The sequence below is a fragment of the Solenopsis invicta genome, chromosome 1 (genome assembly GCF_016802725.1).
Source record: "Solenopsis invicta isolate M01_SB chromosome 1, UNIL_Sinv_3.0, whole genome shotgun sequence".
Classification (NCBI taxonomy): Eukaryota; Metazoa; Arthropoda; class Insecta; order Hymenoptera; family Formicidae; genus Solenopsis; species Solenopsis invicta.
Window position 1 is genome coordinate 32448203 of NC_052664.1, and position 19721 is coordinate 32467923.

A 19721-nucleotide genomic window follows, 5' to 3' on the forward strand; every position below is an offset into this window, starting at 1 on the left:
TCTACGAAAGTACGTGTAAGGAGGTTAATACATTAAATTAATGTAAAAAGTACGTGTCTCTCTCTCTCTCTCTCTCTCTCTCTCTCTCTCTTTCTCATTTTCTCAATAAGTTTTATATTAAATGCAGTTGCTAGTTCTTTAAAAAGGTTATTGAAAAATTTCTTTCTAGACTCTAGACGAAAAGAGAAGTATATTGAAAATTGTGTGATGGCTTTTTGCTTCGATTTAATGAAATTTCAACTTTATTTGATAAACACGATAAATCTTTAACATCCATTTAATCCTATTTTTTTTTCGATTCATATTTGCATCGATTTAGATATAACTAGGATCAATTTTCTGTTAAGTCACACTTAATTAAAACGTACTTAAATCCGAATTAAATTTCAAATTAAAAAATGCAAAATTTAACTAAAATATTACATATACAGATAATTTTTAAATAATTAAAAGTATATAATTATAATTATATATCTAAAAGTATATAATTTCGTCTTGAACCGCTTTGAATTATGTAAATCTGTGAAAATGCTGTAAAATCAAGATTAATACTCACTTGACAGTCAGTTGTCGTTGGATCAGGAGTTTCTTTTCGATCTGTTCGATTGGGAATTGAGGTACCTCGTAAGGTGCAGAAATCTCATTCGGCAGTTCAGATGCAAGTCTCAAACCACTACTAGGGCCTGCACCACTACCACCACCCTCGAAGACTGGACTCTCGCTACCTGCGGCAAGAAACAAAATAATTTTGCTAACGAGATTTGCTAATGAATAATGGTCTGCATATACTGAATACATTTTTTACTGTAAAACTAAATAAACTTTTAAACTAAATCTATATATAAACATCAAAATAACAAATTTTTGTTTTTAATCCGAATTATAAATTTGAAATTTTGAATTATTTCATTTTGTTGTCATCCACGATTTTTTTTTTTTTTTTTTTTTGTTGTTCTTTTATCACATTCACTCTTCTTAGTGCATTTCATGGTGCGTCTACGGTAATTACGTTACGACGCTACGACCAATCAGTGAAGAAAAACCATATTCTCTTTTTTGATTTTTTGATTAATCGCAGCGTCATAATGTCGTAATGACTGCATTGTAGACGCTTCATTAAAGTTTACGCATACAAATATATAAATGTGCTGTGATATTAGTAACCATATACATGACAAGTTAAAGAATTTAAAGCACATATTACACTTATTACAAGTGATATGAAAATATAATAGAATTTGATGATTACTCAGATGTCTTACATTAGTGTACAACAATTTGTGCAAACTAAATAAAAATTAAGTCTCCTCGCGATAAAAAAAATGAAGGAAGATAAAAATCTTCATAATTGTCAATTTACCATTATTTACATTGTCCGTCGCTTGCCCTGTTTTCTGCAACCACTCGGTAACGGAATTGCGCTTGTACATGGCGAGAATTTCATTTTCATTTCCCATCGCGAGAATATATCGATCGATTTTATCAACACGAATTACTGTACGTTCCTGCAAGCAATTTCCGCTTTTATTCTACACCTTTTCTCGTCACTCGAAAGCTTCGAAAAAAATGATCGATCGTCGCTGATTCGCTCGTTTAATAAGTACGTAAGAAACTTGAGATAATTAATTCGATAGTGGAACGTTGCAGTTAATCGAAAATGCACGCCTCCGTATTATACAAATGCAATTAAAAGAATTCAGTATAGCAATTCATAATCGAACATTTAATACAAATGTCAAGCAGTGAATAACCGTCGAGTCATAAATGCAGTTAGTAGATTAATAACTGCCACTCTTGTCACTGAATTTGAATTACTTGTAAACATGCAACTGCAGGCGTGATTGGTCGTGATTTCGAAAGACGAACAACTAACAATTTGGTAATCATGAATCATAAGTTGCCATAAATAATTCTTAACGCTGGTTATTTCTAATTGAATATTATTTTGTCACTCTTATTCCAGAGAGGGTCACGAGAGTCTAACAACGATCGCGCACTTCCGCGAGAGACGCATCGTTCTCCCACGATATGATCAATGAATCAATGAGCTCGCCACGACCCTCGACAAATCTACAAAGAGCCGGCACCGGGCACCGGGCACAGTGCGGCTCTTAATACGCGCGGCTATTAATAGAACGACGAGGTGACGAGGAACTGTTGTTTTCGTTCGTCAAACCAACGACGAACTTGCCTCTTGGTCTTCGGCGCCGCCGCCGCCGTCGCCGCCACGAGGGCAACGAGGTTCACGGTATGCGCATTGTTGCGAAGGGGACTGGAAAGCCAGGTTACAATTGCACAATTGCATAATTTCACAACGGCACTATTGGCAGACGGAAAATGGCACTACAGCTAACGAAATCATTAGAAATGTCGCGAATCATCCACGTGTAGTAAACGGTATGACTGTATCTATGTCAGAGAACAGGAATTGGAGTTGCGTCAGGGATGATTAGATTACGCCTGTACACAATTTCTCTGCGTCTAATTTGCATAAAATTAACACGGACGTATTCTTGTAAACTATGTAGGTGGATCGTGAAGAGAATTTCAAATTAAATACTCCTCTTTACGTTCCGTGACGTGCTATTACCCCATTTTTATTTTGTCTAGCAACTTTTCAATTTTCTCCCTTTGAAAATCGCATTAGTTTTGATACCTATTGCGACATGTCGCATTACTGATTTTAATAATGATAATAATACACATACACTTTGTATAATGAGAAATTACGGTTATTTATAGCTTAACGATCGTGATTCAGCCCCTACAAATACTCGTTGTTCTAAAAACAAAAGTTTACAGTTGCCTTAAAAAAAGATTTAAAAGACAAAGCGACAGGTTGAATCGTTCCAACGTGAATCAGTAACAAAGGCAAAAATTCACGGTACGATATCAACAGGCGATACGCCTTTCGTCCGCGAGCATCGATGGCGCGACGGTGGACCCGCAGATGAAAACATCGGCTTGTGCGCTATAAATAGTTGACCCGAAGAAATATTCGTAGATCGCTTTCCCGCAAGGTCGATGATACTCGAGAAACCAGCGTTTTTCCACCGTTTTAAGCGACGTTAACAGCACGATGATTCACGTCACTCTACCGAGTGACTGTGAACTGTGATTCCACGAAGAACGGGAATTACGCAGAATTACGGGCGACGCAGAATCCCTTTGATGAATGTACAATTTGTTCTTGGATATAACCGTCGCCGCGTCGCGTACAGATTTACTTTGGTATCTTGGATTTTCACGTAGTGACTGCGTGTGAACTTTGTTTGAACTGCGTGCGCGAGATAAGCGCATGCATTACCACATTTGCTAATTAAGAAAATATCTTCGGACGTACGTACAATTTCTGTAGCAAGAAAAATTGATTTTAACTTTGTGAGAAAAATTGGATCCGGAAAAATTTATACTATTTTAACGAGTACTCTCGGAACGCTACCTATGAGCGGTATGAGTAATACGAGTATTCTACGAAATAAAATAAGCGCAAAGGCTCGCGCTCTAATTCGCAAAATCGTTAAATTGATCACAGACTGCATAAAATAAGAATGTTATGAACACCTGCGAAAATGATTCACCTTGTTGAAACATGATATAAAATTATGTCACGCATCGGCAACTTATCTGCGACTTTAAATAACCGGAGAACAATATCGGAGTACGCGTATTAATCTATCTGACACGTACCGACAACATTAATTTTTACGAATATATATGATCTCCTCGATTCTCTCTCGCGTTCTGTTCACTTTGCGCGAAGGTCCACCGAAGAGAAAAGCCGATACTTGAATTGAATCTTGCGCGGGATGTCGTAAGCCTATTGCTCGTCTCAAAGAGTCGAGTGTACCGTCTACTTTTTATTTATGGACACGTTACATTGATAAGGACACCGTTTCGACACAGATGATAATCGGACTAGCGATACATCTTATCAATGCGTTTTTGAAAAGACGGAGGACCGTGTATTTATTATCGCGAATTTGTAATCAACATTCTTTTTTTGTATGTGCAACGTGAAATGTTTACTTGGCGAGCGACTTTCGTCAGCGATCGACACATTTGAGAGAAGCTGGTTGCGTTGCATCGACGTCGATTAAAGACTAACTCTGGTCATTTGAGTCTTCTTGCTTTATAATTTACATATGAATTGCTTCATAATAAAATACAGATGTGGTATTATTTTTTATAAAACATTTTACACTTAATTTTTTCGGAATTGCCGAAAGAGATCATAGTGCTACGATTAAGAAAAAAATTTCTTGGCCGTAAATTAAAATTCTGTTAAAGGAAGATTCACTTTACACGCACGCACACACACACGTATGAACTGAGCAACGAATGATAAGTTTTCGTAAGACATTCCTTGAGACTCCATTCGAGAACGATTCCAAGGTCCTATCTCACATCAACTTGTACAGTTGGCGTCCGAACGGTCAAGATATTTTCTTTGACAGATAATACGTAAATGTGTAAAATTCTTATCGAAACCAAAGTAACGGAATCACGAAAAAATTGAAACATTTCTATCGTAATTTACTAAGGATTACTCAAGAAACAAAAATCGTCTGAAACATCGTTAAAAGTGCAACGATGTTCACTTTAATCGAGATCGCGAGGCCAAGATGATTATTCTGAAAAACGCAACCAAATCGCACGGTCGATGCGACGCGAATTTGACTTTTTTTTATTTTCTTTTTTTGTACACACAAATTTGCGAAGCGCCTTCGGGGAGATTCGATGTCCGTGTAACGTCCGTTTTAGCTGAAAATTTGATGATTTCGCTCGACGGGAGCGCGTCGCGAGATGCAAGATGCAAGTTCGTTCTCGAGTGCTCTCTTACTTTCTTTCCTTCGAAAGAGAGAGAAACTTTACTGCGTATGTTTAGTCGACGACGCGTCGGGGGGCACTGACCATATCGACTGGCCCGCGAATGTCGAATGCACCGACTATACCAGGGTGAGAGGAAGGGACGGTAGAATCTTGGCGGCGGCGGCGGCGGCGGCGGCGGCGGCAGCGGCAGCGGCGGCAGCGGTGGAGCCGCATCGCAGAATCAACGGACCGCAGGCCGCGGGTGTATTGTACGTATGTACATACGATCACGCGTAGGCTCGCGCCACGCGCCATGCGACATGCGCCGCGCACACGCGTGCGGATTGCGGAACCGCGCGTGCACGCTCGCTACACATTGTCTCCTTATGAAGACTATAATTATTTGTGATATAAAAAACCTGCGTATAAATATATACAATACAACGTGTAACGAGTTCCAATTAATCGATAGCTTTCATTTTGCAAAGCTCTCAGGAGATTAAGTGAAAGGCTAACAGTCGACAAAATGATTTTGCAAGTACAGCCACAATTATTTTATTGCAAAAAAATTAACTGATCCTCTGATAAAAATTTTCCATAGAAAATGATAGCATTTTTTCTATCGGATTCTATCTTTTTTTTTTATCAAAAAAGGTACACTGAAAGAAAAATTACTAATTTTTAATAAACATTTGTTTGAATACTTGCAATAAAATGTAAATAAATATTTGTTCATTACAAGAATCACTTGTGTAATTTAACTATTTTTTTTTTATTGAATAAATATTTACATGTAACTATTTCATTGCAAGTATTCAAACAAATTTTTTCTCCATGTAGATAAATGATTATCGAATAATAGAGATAGAATTTAAATGTAAACTGTTTATGAAATTTAAAAAGAATTTTTCTGTAACGACTATTCATGTTAAGATCAATCATACTTGTTATAAAATTTGACTATACTATAATTAGCAATAAAATCTCAATTTTCTAGAAGATACTGTTAAATGTTGCTGCTGTATCATTCTGTATGTGACAAACAATATTTTAGCAAATACAAAAAATAGTGATAATTTTTTATCGTGACACTTTGAAATAATCTACCTACATCAGCAAAACTTTTTTTTTTAAGTGAAACAGTTAATAATAAGTGATATTTACGTGACAAATTAAAAAAGTTTTTGAAAAAAGATTGTCTTAAAAAGTTCAAGTCTCGAAAGTGTAAATCAGTAAAATGATAAAATTTACGATCGATAGAAAAGCAATTTAGTAATCAATTAATTTCATGGGTAAATTTTCATACGACTTATCGTATAGGATATTTTTTTTTTAATATCCTGTAACATGAAACATGTTTTAAGAATAAAAAGGATGCATAAGTTAAGCAAAAGAATGTTCTGCGCTTTTTAGAATCTCCCAGATGAATCTTCGCATTCAAGAAAGATGTACTATTCCTCTAAAACAATATCAATTGTTGAACAAGTAGTACTGATGATTAGAAAATAAAAATTAAGAACAAAAGAGTTAGAATAAGATAAGAGTTCAGGACAAAGAAGCATCGTCGTATTATAGTAGAAAGAAAGTGTCACTTCCGAAGAAGAAAGCGCGGTCGTTGTAACATTTGTTGAGATTTAATATTTCGATGTTGCACCAGGAAACATCCATCTATCCGCAAAAATAATTTAGAAGAATATTTTGCACTGTTCCGAAGAAACTTGAAAATATTTGAGACAAAAAGTTACAGCACGCAAGAGAAGTTTAATTGAAGTTGCAGGCACGCGTGGCGCGGCGCGGGCGGGGCGCAAGGCCAAGATACTCGGCGAGATTTTTGGAACTGGATTCACGCCACTTTCCCATATTATCGATATATTAATATCCGAGTTTACTCATAGCTTGCACACGCGCGTGGAGCATACCAAAGAGTCTTGGCACAAACATCTCGCAACGTGCGATAACTCGAGCGAAACGTGCGTTAGGCGCATTAGTATTTTCAATAATAATACATTGGAGAACACGATACTCGCGATCGGCGCGCGTTCGGCGTGCATACTTATACCTGTCGTGAGTGTCGTGACCCACATCTCACGCTGCGATACACACGATCGTTACGTGCCTAACTATGTAACAGTCTCGAGGCAAATTACGCACTCGAGCGATAGAACGTTCAAAGAATGTACATGCGAAAAGCTATTCATTGTTGACAATTGTATAGATCATAAATAATGCTTTGACCGTTCGCAAAACGTATCACCTCTAGGACTAGTGTTAACTAGGTGGTATATTTTCATCTCGCCACATCTTGAGCGTTTATCTCTTTCCCTCTGTTCTGTATTCGATACTTCGTATACTACATAAATGTATGTACGTTTAAAAAATTTAACACAAGCAGATGTTGAATGTACCAATCAGAATCAAAACTAGAAAATTTTAAAAATTAAAAACGTTTAAGAAATACACAGAGGGAATTTTTTCTTAAAGATTTTCCCTTAAAATTGTAATTTTGGGACAACATGGTATTTTATGTGATTTTCTCTGATTTATTAATATATATATATATATATATATAATTTTTTAAACGTACATACATTTATGAAAGACTCCGTCATAGAATTAATGTCACATCTGTTATTATATTCTTCCAATAATATCTAATTTAAAAATATCTCTAATACTTATTAGCTTTATCAATTAATTCCTCTTACACAACAGGATATAAATTAAAACGTTAAATTGCTACTAATACTTACAATTAGTAAAAGTGTATTAGATTTATATCTTACAAGTATATCGAATACAGAACAGAGGGAAAGAGATAAACGCTCAAGATGTGGCGAGATGAAAATATACCACCTAGTTAACACTAGTCCTAGAGGTGATACGTTTTGCGAACGGTCAAAGCATTATTTATGATCTATACAATTGTCAACAATGAATAGCTTTTCGCATGTACATTCTTTGAACGTTCTATATATATATATCTGCCACAATATAATATATTTTACTTTATGCTTCTAATCTTAGCTCCAATAGTATAATGTGCACTTCTCAGGATACAATACATCATGGTCAAATTAACGATAAATGTATATTTGGTACTTAAAATGATTGATGAGTATATAAACAAATATATTTATAGGTATATATATAAATATAGATTTAAAAAAATGTTATACTCACTATAAACTATGCGTAGCAATATTTATTAATATTTCAAATAATATTAGTAAAAATATCGACGAATCGATGCTTCAATATTATGTCAATCCGTGTTATGCATTATTCAATAGATGTGGTTATATATTGTAAAAGGCAATGTATCTTCGTACTATCCAAGTAGAACCTGACGTGTATTTCAAAATTTAAAACTCGTGAACACGATAAAGAACGAGCACAATTTAAAAAAAGAAATAAATGTAAACTTTTTTTGCCACGATGCATTAAGATGTGTGTGCGTGTTATTTTTTTTTCTTTTTAGGAAACTAACAAACTCGGAGGTTGCTTTAGAGGTGTGTGAAACATTACTGATTTAATTACGGATTCGTTCTTGTCGTGCCGAGCGGTTTTCGCGTGCGCCGAACGCAGCAGCTGAACTAATTGGTATTTACTGTCGCGATCCGTGCGAGGAATTTCCTCCAACGGTGTCACCGACGTCGTGCGAGCCATACCACGAATCACGAAAATGTTGTATTCCTAGAAGAGATATTCGCGTATGTGTTTAAACTTCTTCTTGAAATTGACCATTACAATAGATATATCCAATAAAATTAATATAAATTATATATAAAAAGTAAAATTAATTAGTTTGATTTCTGAAAAAGTCTCATTAAGCATATTTATTTGAATTTTCTGATAATTTGATCGCATGTCTGAGTGTCCCTTAACATTTATATTTATTTACATTTATTTTTCTTATGTTTTTATTTATATTTAACATATATTATTCCTTGCAGTAATCATTTCCAAACACTTGAATCTTTTTGCTGGCCTGCTTTAACCTTGACATTTACGGTGCAAAATGAGGTCCCGAGTCAGCTATGCACTTTGAAACGAGGGTTACTTTGGCGCAGAAGCGACCTTCAAAATGCAGGTAGAACTTCTCTCTCTCTCTCTCTCTCTCTCTCTCTCTCTCTCTCTCTCTCTCTCTCTCTCTATGTAAATCAAAATCAAAATAAACCGTATAATTTTTTAGTAAGCAATTATATGCCTGTCTTATAGCTGTCAAATATAAATAAAACTTATCAATGATCATATTTAATATTAAGTTTACATTGAATGTGCTTATCATTTTATCTCCAAAAAAATTAACCATAAATATTATATATATTCAAAATTAAATAGTTTATGATATCAGATTGAAAGGATTTATTATTATTTAAATAATTTAAATGTAAATCTCAAGAAACAGAAAGCTATTTGAAATATTTAAAAAAATCTATATCTATCTACGCAGATAGCTATTGCTCTTATTATATTTGTGTTACGTTTGAGAAATAATGCAAATAAAGTGAAATATAACTCACTTGCAACGTTGAAACAAAGTGAATTAAGTGGATAACAGAATTTATTATTCTATCAAAACAGATTTGCTATCACATGCACTATGATAATGATTATCGGTCAAGTTTATCACGAAACTGTGTTTAAAAGACTCTCTACAAGTGTTTACGTTACATATCACGAACTAATTATACATGGATTGTAAAAGCTTCATTGAAACTCATCGCGAACAATTTTGTGACGACAGGCTTGAAGGTAATGAAATAAATTGTGTCGCAAATTTAGTGTTACGCGACACATGCGACAATAAGGAGAACATTTTGAATATGTGGCTATAGTGATTTTTGTAAAAAGTGTTTTTGAATACGCACGTTTCATTATATTTATAAATGTTTTAACTAACGCGGAATTAACTTTTCTTTATCGAAAATATCTATTGCCATTTTATTTTTTTAAATTTAAATACGTGTAATTTTAAATATTCTGCAACTAATTTTTCTTTAATTTTAATTTCCAAATAACAAAATTATATTAAAATAAAGTTCAGTGAAAATTCATAATAAAGAATAAGATTTCGCGTGATTTGCGACGGTGAGTAAAAGTGTCAAGTAAGTAATCACGTAAGGCAATTATCTATGCGAAAATTGAGTTAATCGTGCACTTTGTTTTTATTGTAGCACAAAGTACTCGTAAAATTTCAGCAACACAAAATACGTTACCGCCGGAAAGATTAATGTAATGTAATTTGTCAAACTATCAAAAGATAATTTTGACATACAACGACGTAAAAATTTAATTATCTCAACGAAAACGGTTCCCTCTTCCCCTCTTCTCTCTCTCTTTCTCTGTCTCTCCGATGATGATAACTTTCATGAATGTTCAACGTGTCAGCTAATATCGGCGATATGGTGCAACCGTTTTTGAGAGCTGCGGAAATTTCCTTGAAGCGCCAACGAGCGCGATCGAACAGCACGGTTACGTCTATTTACGGCAATCGCGTGAATTTGCGTGATTCAATTCCTGGCGACCGGCCGCAGCCGCAGCCGCGACTAGCGCGTGCCAAAACGAGTGGCATAGCGTAGACGTAGGACGTAGCCGCGGAAGGGATCAATACCGCACCTCCTTGGCACGGTTACCGTGAATCTCCGCAAAGCACGTCCCGATCTTTTTTCAATCGAGACCGTCGACACTTTCCTGTCCTGGGTTCATACATAGGACACCCGCGTAGTAATACTCGCGCCACGGAACAAAAATAAGCTGGCGTTAGTATTTTTGACATTACACCTTGGCACACGTCGTTAACACTTAGGCCGTGAAAAACTGTCCTTGTCGCATCGCCAAAGTTTACTGCAACGATTCCGGAATCAAAGGATTCGGAGCGAGATTATAGATAAGTTTACAATTTACATGAGTTTACTTTATTGCGGTTGTATAATTAATTTCTCCGCCCTTTTGTCAATATTCTTTTAGACAGATATAAAATTACAACTTGTAAACAATACGATGAAAATTTACATCAAAGTATTTGTATAAAAGGTAAATATATTTAAATTTATTAAAATAGCCTTGCAGTTAAAATATTTTTTATTTTCGCCGTCAAACTTGTCGACAATGAAACTTTTAAATTGTAAGCTTATTCTGATAAAAATCTGAAAAAAATTCTAAAATATTGAAACGTAAAAACGAGAATTAAAACTTGTTTAATTAATTCATGCTTTTTATACAGAATTTAAAAGAAAATGAAGATTTTTTTTTTTTAAACGAATATTTTAAAAACGAATATTTTTCTTAAAAGGTATATATAAAATAAAAATTTTAACCTAATATTAACCTATTACGTATTATAATTGCATATAAATTAGGTATAATAGCAAATGAACCGACTCATATTTCGGCCTTGATCGTAAATATATAGAAATTACTCGAAATTCACAAGAGAGAGAAAATTACATCGTTCCAACACGTTACCCCAATGATAAAATGAGTCCAATCATAATTCTACCGGAATAATTGCTTATATAACGTCAGAAGAGTGTTTCCTCCCAATTAAAGTAACATCTACGACTTATATACTAGCAATAACTTATATCTTGAATATAATTTATACAGGCTGTTAAAAAAACCATTTAGCATTTATATGGTAGATAATACACAGCATACTAAGTAAAAAAACCTTAATGAAACGTTGATCGAAGACTCAACTGTTTCTGAGACATAAACATTTTTCTATGTTAACATCTTGAATGACTTACTGGCTATATTTACTGAAGGTGTTCCACATGTCTTCCTTCTATTTCCATACATGCTTGGCATTTTCTTACAGAGTTTTTCTTACGTTGGTGAAGATTTGGAAACGGGGTATAAGAGGTAATTTTTCGGCGTAAAGACCTCGTGCCTCGTGCAACAGAAGCATTTCTTGATTAGAGTAATCGAGAAATAATGGATTTGCATGACGCTTTCAGCATGATACTTTATAATTGTGTAATCATCAAATAATGGATTCTTAATTACTGACTGATAACAACTGACTGATTACCGGTGAAATCTTTTGTTATGAAAATTGAATTGAGACATACAAAATGCGATTTATAAACACTTGTAGATTGCGTTTAAAAACGTCGCACCCAGATAATCATTTTATCTTTGTTTAACACTCGGTAAACAACAAGTATAAAATGATATCTCTGAGGTAAACGTGTCGCATGCGACACGTAAAAGCCAGTAAATCATTCGCGATAATAACGTACAAAAATATTGATATTTCAGAAACGATCGAGCTTTCGACCTATAAACACTAAGATTCTTTTACTCGGTATAGTGTGTATTATCTATCATATGAATGCTGAATCGTTTTGTTTTTAACGTTCCGCATATGTATATAGGTTTTTTTTTCTTTTTAACGAAAAGATTGCTTCAGATGCACTTTAGGAAGATAAGCGACATGATTCACGGTCGACAAATTTCGAAAAGATCAAAAAGATCATAAAAACTTGCAATTCTCTCAATACGCTGGTTTTATTATCACGATAATCCGACGTTAAGTATATATTTCACAAGAGGATACTAGTACGTGGGTACTACAGAGACTCGACTATTAGTTATGTTATTGACAGATGAGAAACGCTAATGACTCTAGCGAACACAGATTCGTCATCATTGTTATTCACAACACGTTACACGGAATAATCCTTCCGCGACGCAGAAATGTCGTTATCTGGGACAGTTTCGCGGTAAAGTGACGTCGACAGAAATGCGTTTTGTCCATTACGTCGACTCCGACGCGACGTCAAGCGGTCAAGCAATATCGCTCTGCAGCACAAACCGACAGATAAACGAGCCCTCGTGCTCGCTTATTACCTTCGTAAAATTCATCCAGATCGATCAGAAAATTCGACAGGCGCATGGAACCAAGGAACGTTTCATTCTCCGAAGTGGTCACACCCCTGATCGACATTTTTCCCAGGTCGCCTCGAGATCGCGCGATCCTCGACACAGCTTAAATAATAACAGCACTATACCGAAGAAAATTTATTAGCTCGTTTTTCTTGATAATAAGAGATTCTCTAGGAGGCCAGCGATTGAATTTTTTGAAACACCGCGTCTCCGTGACTTGAAAAAAAAAAAAAATTCCGTGATTGTTCGCGAGAGATAGGAATTGAACTAAAAGCTGGCGAAGTGACCGTTAAGCGCGACGTCGCGGCACGCTTCTAGTTACGTCACAGACAGTCGCGTTAAATAACGTGCTAATCATCGTGCTTATCAAACGTGCCAACTCCGCGCACGAAGGACACGATAGAAGTGAACGAGAAACAATGAGGAACGCCAAAACAATTTCGAATGTGCGAATTCAGAAGCGACAAACGAATTCGCGTATTTCCCGATTGAATTACAAACGCGAAACACGACGAGAGCACCGGTTTACGGATATTTGGCGTCGACGAGCGAATTGTATAAATATTTGTTACGAAAATAGTTTAGCTTAAAAAAACTTGGTTTTTTTTTATTTTCGAAATATAACGGAAATTTAATTGATTAAATTAAATTTGAAAAAAATTCAACAAATGTCATCTTAATATTTTTATATTATAATTATGTTGTTATAATTTTAAAAAATCGCAGAGAAATTATTAAATTCAGTTCTAACTTTTTTTTTATCTGAATGAGAGCTTGATATTTCTTTTTTTTTTCATAAATAACTCAATCTTGTTAATAATTAATTTTTAGAATTATTTCGAGGATTACGTAATTAAAGTTATTTGTCTCGAATCAAGTTTCAAGTTTGAATGAGGTTTCGGAAGAAAATAAGAACTTGTTATCTGTGAGAAAGATTATTTACGACTCACCTAACTCAATAGATCGATTTAGATCGAAATTGGAAAATGTACAAGATTTGAACGAGCGGATCTTCAGCGTTGGCCAATTATTGCCGGAATTCGACTCGGTTGTGCAATCGTCTCCGGAGTTATATTCGCAGAATTTTTCAAACTTTACATACGTCACTCTCAGGATTCACCATTAACATCGACCTTCGAAATGGCTGTGCGATTATTGCAGGAAGCAAGCTTTCCCAGAAACTTTCAGAATTTCACGTAATACCACTTTATCTCGCGATTTATGACTGTGCATAACGCGACTCGACGAGGAGCATCGCGAAACTACCGTGACGGCCGAATCGCGGTTTACTTCTGCTAAACTCTTGCCCTCTATTCACGTTTCGAAAGCCTCGCCTCGCACTGACGAGACGAGACGAGACGAGACGAGACGAACATCGCGCGACGGCACCATTGTGACGACGGCCAAAATATATTCGAGAGTCTGCAGAGAGGCCGTCTCAGGCCGCTTGCCAATTTCTCAAATTTTCGTACGTTCCATTAACACGGGCTCTTCGTCTTAATCAATCGCGTCTAAAACTCTTCGGTAATCTAGACATTTCTAGAAAATAAATAAATAAATAAATAAAACGCGAGTTTTCACTACGCGAATAATTCTTCGAGCCACTCGAGAATCCGTCATAATTGGAGTTAACCGTTCGGTAAATGACGTAAAGCGCGCTTCAAGTCGTTATAAATGATAAATGTTAGAGAGTAAACGACAGCTACAATACTGAAGCATCGAAAAATAATTTTAATTAAAAAAATTTCACATTTTCGTCGATATGTGCTCATCATTAAAAATTTCTCTTTTGGTTTTCTTCTCGATTAATTATTTACTATTTTTTAGATAGCACATTGAGAGAAGAATGTTTGGTATTTGTGACTGTAATTGTATCGTAAAATAATTCTAGTTAAGAGATTCATTCGTATAGTCATTATTGCTCTACAATATTAATAATGCAATAATAATGTATAGTGTATTACACTGACAATAAGAGAAAAAAATGGATGCAATTACCATAATTATAATTCATAGTTATGGCACTTTTTATACTAGCTATATTTAAATTACTGTAATGGCAAGCATTTTTTTCTTGTCAACGTAATATACTGTGTTATTATTACTAACATTGCAGCGGTAATAAAAATGCAATTTTGAATAATTATTTTACCATGCAATTATAATCATGAATATACCAAGCACTTTTCTCTCAGAGTGTTCTTGTACCTAGCACCACGAGAATCGGCGAGTTTCGACTGATACAAAATCTCAGAGGCATTCGTCTTCCTTTTGCGGCTAACGCGTATAATTCATATCGATTTTCATCCCTCTCGCGAACTTTAATTAACTTCGCTTTTCGTGCGGCCAAATAAAACGTTGCAGCTATGTGTGAGTCGTAACTACTATAATGCACAGCACTGAGAGAAGTTTGGTATTTTGTGGCTATAATTGCACGGTAAAATAATTATGGTTAAAGCTTCATTTTCAGTTATTAGTCCCATAATAATTTGTGTTTATCAAGTATGAAACAATTTTACTATAAATTATGGCAATAATAATTCATAATTTCAAATATTAATATAATCAAGATACAGATACCAAAAATAAAATAAATATTTCTCTGTAATAAATGCAATCACAATTGTAATAAATGTAACTATTTTCTCAACATTTGTTTACTATTTACGTAGTCATTATAATTGTAATTTGCATGATTAAAACAACTATAAGTATATAATTGGTATCGAACATCATTATAAATTATAGTAATTGCAATTATTTATATTTTTTCTTTTAATACAAAACAATACGTTTCATCCTTGTATTGCAATGTTATTGCAGAAAATGATTTCAGTCATTTAAAGAGCGAAATTGAGGAAAAATACAGTAGTTAAAGCTTCGCTAAGAAAAAGATTCCAAAGTGGTTGGAGAATGATTTTATCCCTATGATTTGAAAGCCATCATTATTCAAAAAGTCAAAAAATATCACTTCTTTTTTCGATATACATAAATAAATATTCTTTAAAAAATAATTAAAGTATACAACCTTATGCTTTTATAACAGCTTTGATAAAACGAATAAATATTCGTCAAAAACTAACGTTATATTTTTTAAATTAAATACTACTCCAGAAGTTAAAGGATAACTCCGACTCAACGGATAAACGTCAGTCATAAAATAACTTTCTGACAACTTTTGTTACTTAAAAATTGTTCTTATTATGTTACTTTGTAATTATGATTGCATGATGTACACCGAGAGAAAAATGTTCGGTATTTCTACTACAATTGAATAATAAAATAATTATGGTTCTATTTCTATAATTATTACTGTTATAATGTTAGTAAACATAACATTACGTTTATCGTTTTATATCACTAGTGAAAAAATTTTACTATAAATTATAATTTTTAATATTATTATATAAAAACATTAAGATATGAATAGTAAAAATGACCATGTTTTTACGTAGTAAATACAATCACAGTTAAACATAGTGAACATAGTGGAAACTTATAATTATTTTTAAAAAATTTGTTTAGTAGTAATAATAACTAACAGCTATAATTTACATAATTAAAAACCATTATGAATATATAGTTGGCGTCAAAAATGACTATAAATTATAGCAAACCTTTTTTTCTCTCAATGTAACGCTACTCGCGTTTTGTACAGTTAATTGATTAGAACTAGCTACATCATAAAATAATAATTGATGGTACTCACGATCGCGATGATGATCCACGTTATGACTCGGTGTTGTCGAACTGTCAGCGTCACCCTCGCCGTCCAATTCGTAGTAAATTCTGTCCGTATCACCATTCACCTCTTTCACGCCGTTCATAGCCATAACGTCCTCCATAATTCTGCAAATGCGTTCGTCACCTTGAGTGCTCGCTTTATTTAATTATTCGCCGCGTTGACGTGGCTGCATTATCAACCACGGATTTCTCGATAAGCTCTCGCAGCGCGCAGGCGTTTACAAGGTCATATACTCGATGCAAGAAGATATATATGTAACGTGTAATTATCTACAATATGATTAAAAAAAAATACGACTTCTTAGAAATAAAATATATTTTTTTAGAAGTTTTTTTTTTTCGACATCCCTTTATGATCGTTGCTAATTTTATTATAATTAAATGTTATACAAATCAATAATTATGGTGACATATAAAATATTAAGAATGTTATTAGTAATTTTACACAATGATCAAATAGTATTGCAATATTGTATTCTAATCTCCCCCCTCTATTATCAAAAAACCTGTTCTTATCGAGAGATGGCATAAAAATCCTTATCTCGTGATAAGAAAGACTAATTATAAAAAAAATAAAACTACATTGCGATATCAATCTTTATAGCACTTCCAAACACAAAAGTTTAATTATTATTATTTTATTGTCCAATTATTGAACTATCAAATACTATTACATATTATTAATTACATATAAATGTGTAGATCATATATAATTAACAATGGAAAATATGTCAATTTGTAATTAATAATAGAAAATTATTGGAAAAAGAAGGAAAATAAATCATTGATTTATTTACTGCAAATAAATACCAAACAAAATTAAGAAAATATATTGCAATCTAACTCGCATATTGATATTAATTCCGACTAGTTTTATCGCGCATCTCTGTAACAGATTCGATATTCTATCAAGTTTAAATGTACAACTCGCTTTAACTGCCAATTAAGAGTCGCATTCGTTTAAACAGAAATCAATCGCGTCGTAATTAATGTAATTAGCGTGAAATCTCATAGAATTGTTTTGAAAGCAATATTTTGTCATATGACTTCTACTTGCGGTTTAACTATATGTATGTAAAAAATTGAAAGTGTGATGTAGTTTGCTTATTAATATACCGAAGACAATTAACATATTTTCTTCTGAGTGTATTTTTTATATAACGTAATCATGCAATCTTGTAATCAATTTGTAATGTATAAACGAGATTGTTAATTCATCGAATGATCAACTGCATTATGCGCAAATGCAGTTTCTAACCGAGCAAAGTTGCATAATGCGATTCTTACTCAAACGCTAAATTTAAAAACTTGCCTTATTTACGCGAGTATCAGTTAAATATTTCATGTGCTGACTCATAAGTCGGAGACGTTTATATCTAAGAATAATTTTTCATTTCATTCGTAACTAACAAATTTTTATATTATGTGGTTTCAACAATCTGTTAAAGTATCTAAAATCGTCAGCAATTCTTGCAAAATAATAAAATAATTATCTTTAACTTACATAATTGATTAGATTATTACTTTGCTTAGATTATTACTATGCCCTGCATTTTAATATAATTATTTATTTATCTTTTCAATTATTTAACATCAAAATTGGGGATAATTTTTTAAATTTACTATTCAATGCGCGTAAAAATAAATAATATTTTGAATCGTAGGTTAATATATATTAATAGCTAATTCTAAAATATGAGTATGCACAAAACCTTTTAAAATAAAATAAAAAAAAGTTATGCGAGGATATGTTTACATAATGCTTCGCTCTCCGTATAGATACAATAAAATGTATTATGTATGGCTATTAAGCATCAAGAAATATAAATTTAAAGAGGTCAAAACCGATAAACGTGCACGCTGTTCTTTTCTTATACAAACTCTCCGATCATTAGAGACTTTTACGGGAGAAAGAGCACACGTGTGGGTCGTGTCAGTCGATCAATTGATACGCTAATGATTCGCCGCAAGAATTTTCCATGTGGTAAACGCGAAATTGATTCATTATCACACCTGGCACTCGCATCGTACCACAGAGTTGTAATTCATAGCTTCCATATCCATCTCTCACTTACGTTAACACGTTCGTTTTCTGCGAAGAGGAGAACCAACAAACCCCAGTAAGCAAGAAACATTAAATTTATACGTTTTAATAAAATATTGTAAAGGTTTTAAAAAAGATGATTTGACACATGACTTTTTTTCAAAACAAATTGCTGAAATGTTTTGAAAACGTTATCTCCAAGTCATGGCCAAAGCTTGTTCATATTGATGTTGTACACAACATAAAATATTTGATAACATTGCATGTTACTAAATATCGTTATAATAACATAATAGTAATGATTTTATGCTTACTGGGACATGAATCGCGCACCCGATAGTCCAGATGGAATCACCACTGCCGTCGAGCCGGTCGCCGCTCGCCGCGCCGGTCAGGCGTATGGTATGGTATGGTATAGTGCGGACGCGATGAGAAGATAAGCGAATCGCGAGGCGGCGCGCACGCTTGACCAATCACAGCGCGTATACACGCCGTCCGGTGTCCGGTGTTCGGTGTCCGGTGTTCGGTGTCCGGTCCGGCGACGAAGCTTCGCGCTTCGAACCCCTCGATTGACAGAAATGAAGTTGCTCGAGGGCCGGTGCGGTCGCGCGACGACGGAATGAAACGCGGCAATGTTCAGCCACGTTGAGCCAGGAGGAACGCGGAACGACTCCCTGACGACTCGCGAGAGTCGCGAGAGTCGCGAGAGTCGCGAGAGCTCGGAGCGAACGTGGCCGCTTCTCCGGCCGACGCTATCGTACGCAATCGTACGAGTATTCCAATATTGGAAGCACGATCGTCACACGTCGACCTCCTCCGGCCGCCGGCGCACACTTTAGTTGCGCCACACGCCTAGTAAACACGCTTTCAACGCTTTGTGCGTTGTCGTGGCCGTGGAGTCTGACGCACGACGCACAACGCACGGCCCATGATATATCGGAGTGACGTACGCAGGGGGTCACTACTGTCACTATAATGCCCCGACACGTGAATTTAGACGCTTATCGCGCATATATGGGAGATGCGCGCTCCGATATATGCATAAATTCGCGTATTAAGGCGTGAATGAATACGGAGCGTTGCCGTTTCTATTGCAATTGTAATAACACGTAATCAAAAAATACAAATGTAATGGAAATCGGCGGTTAACACTGAATGAACTGTAACCCTCTCGATAGAAAAAAATAAAGCTACGTGTTACCGACATTTTTTTTTTTTTTTATCTGTT

The 19721-nt window shown here is 34.6% G+C and overlaps 1 protein-coding gene across 16 annotated transcripts in view; it reads right to left on the reverse strand.

The window, feature by feature from the left end:
* The window catches only part of LOC105198658 (AMP deaminase 2), a 41758-nt gene that overhangs the window by 13613 nt on the left and 8424 nt on the right, over window positions 1-19721 (reverse strand). For 4 of the 16 annotated variants that reach the window (XM_039453435.1, XM_039453430.1, XM_039453440.1 and 1 more), the window contains 3 exons: window positions 16415-16554; window positions 12670-12807; window positions 557-725 (listed from right to left, as the gene is read on the reverse strand). In XM_039453435.1, coding sequence (XP_039309369.1) covers window positions 557-725; window positions 12670-12807; window positions 16415-16554 — 447 coding nt within the window. Of the gene's footprint in view, window positions 1-556; window positions 726-1360; window positions 1506-4710; window positions 4925-12669; window positions 12825-13655; window positions 15201-16414; window positions 16555-18524; window positions 18542-18807; window positions 19389-19721 lie in introns of those variants that run through there. The other 12 variants (XM_039453441.1, XM_039453457.1, XM_011165452.3 and 9 more) reach the window with 10 other exon arrangements.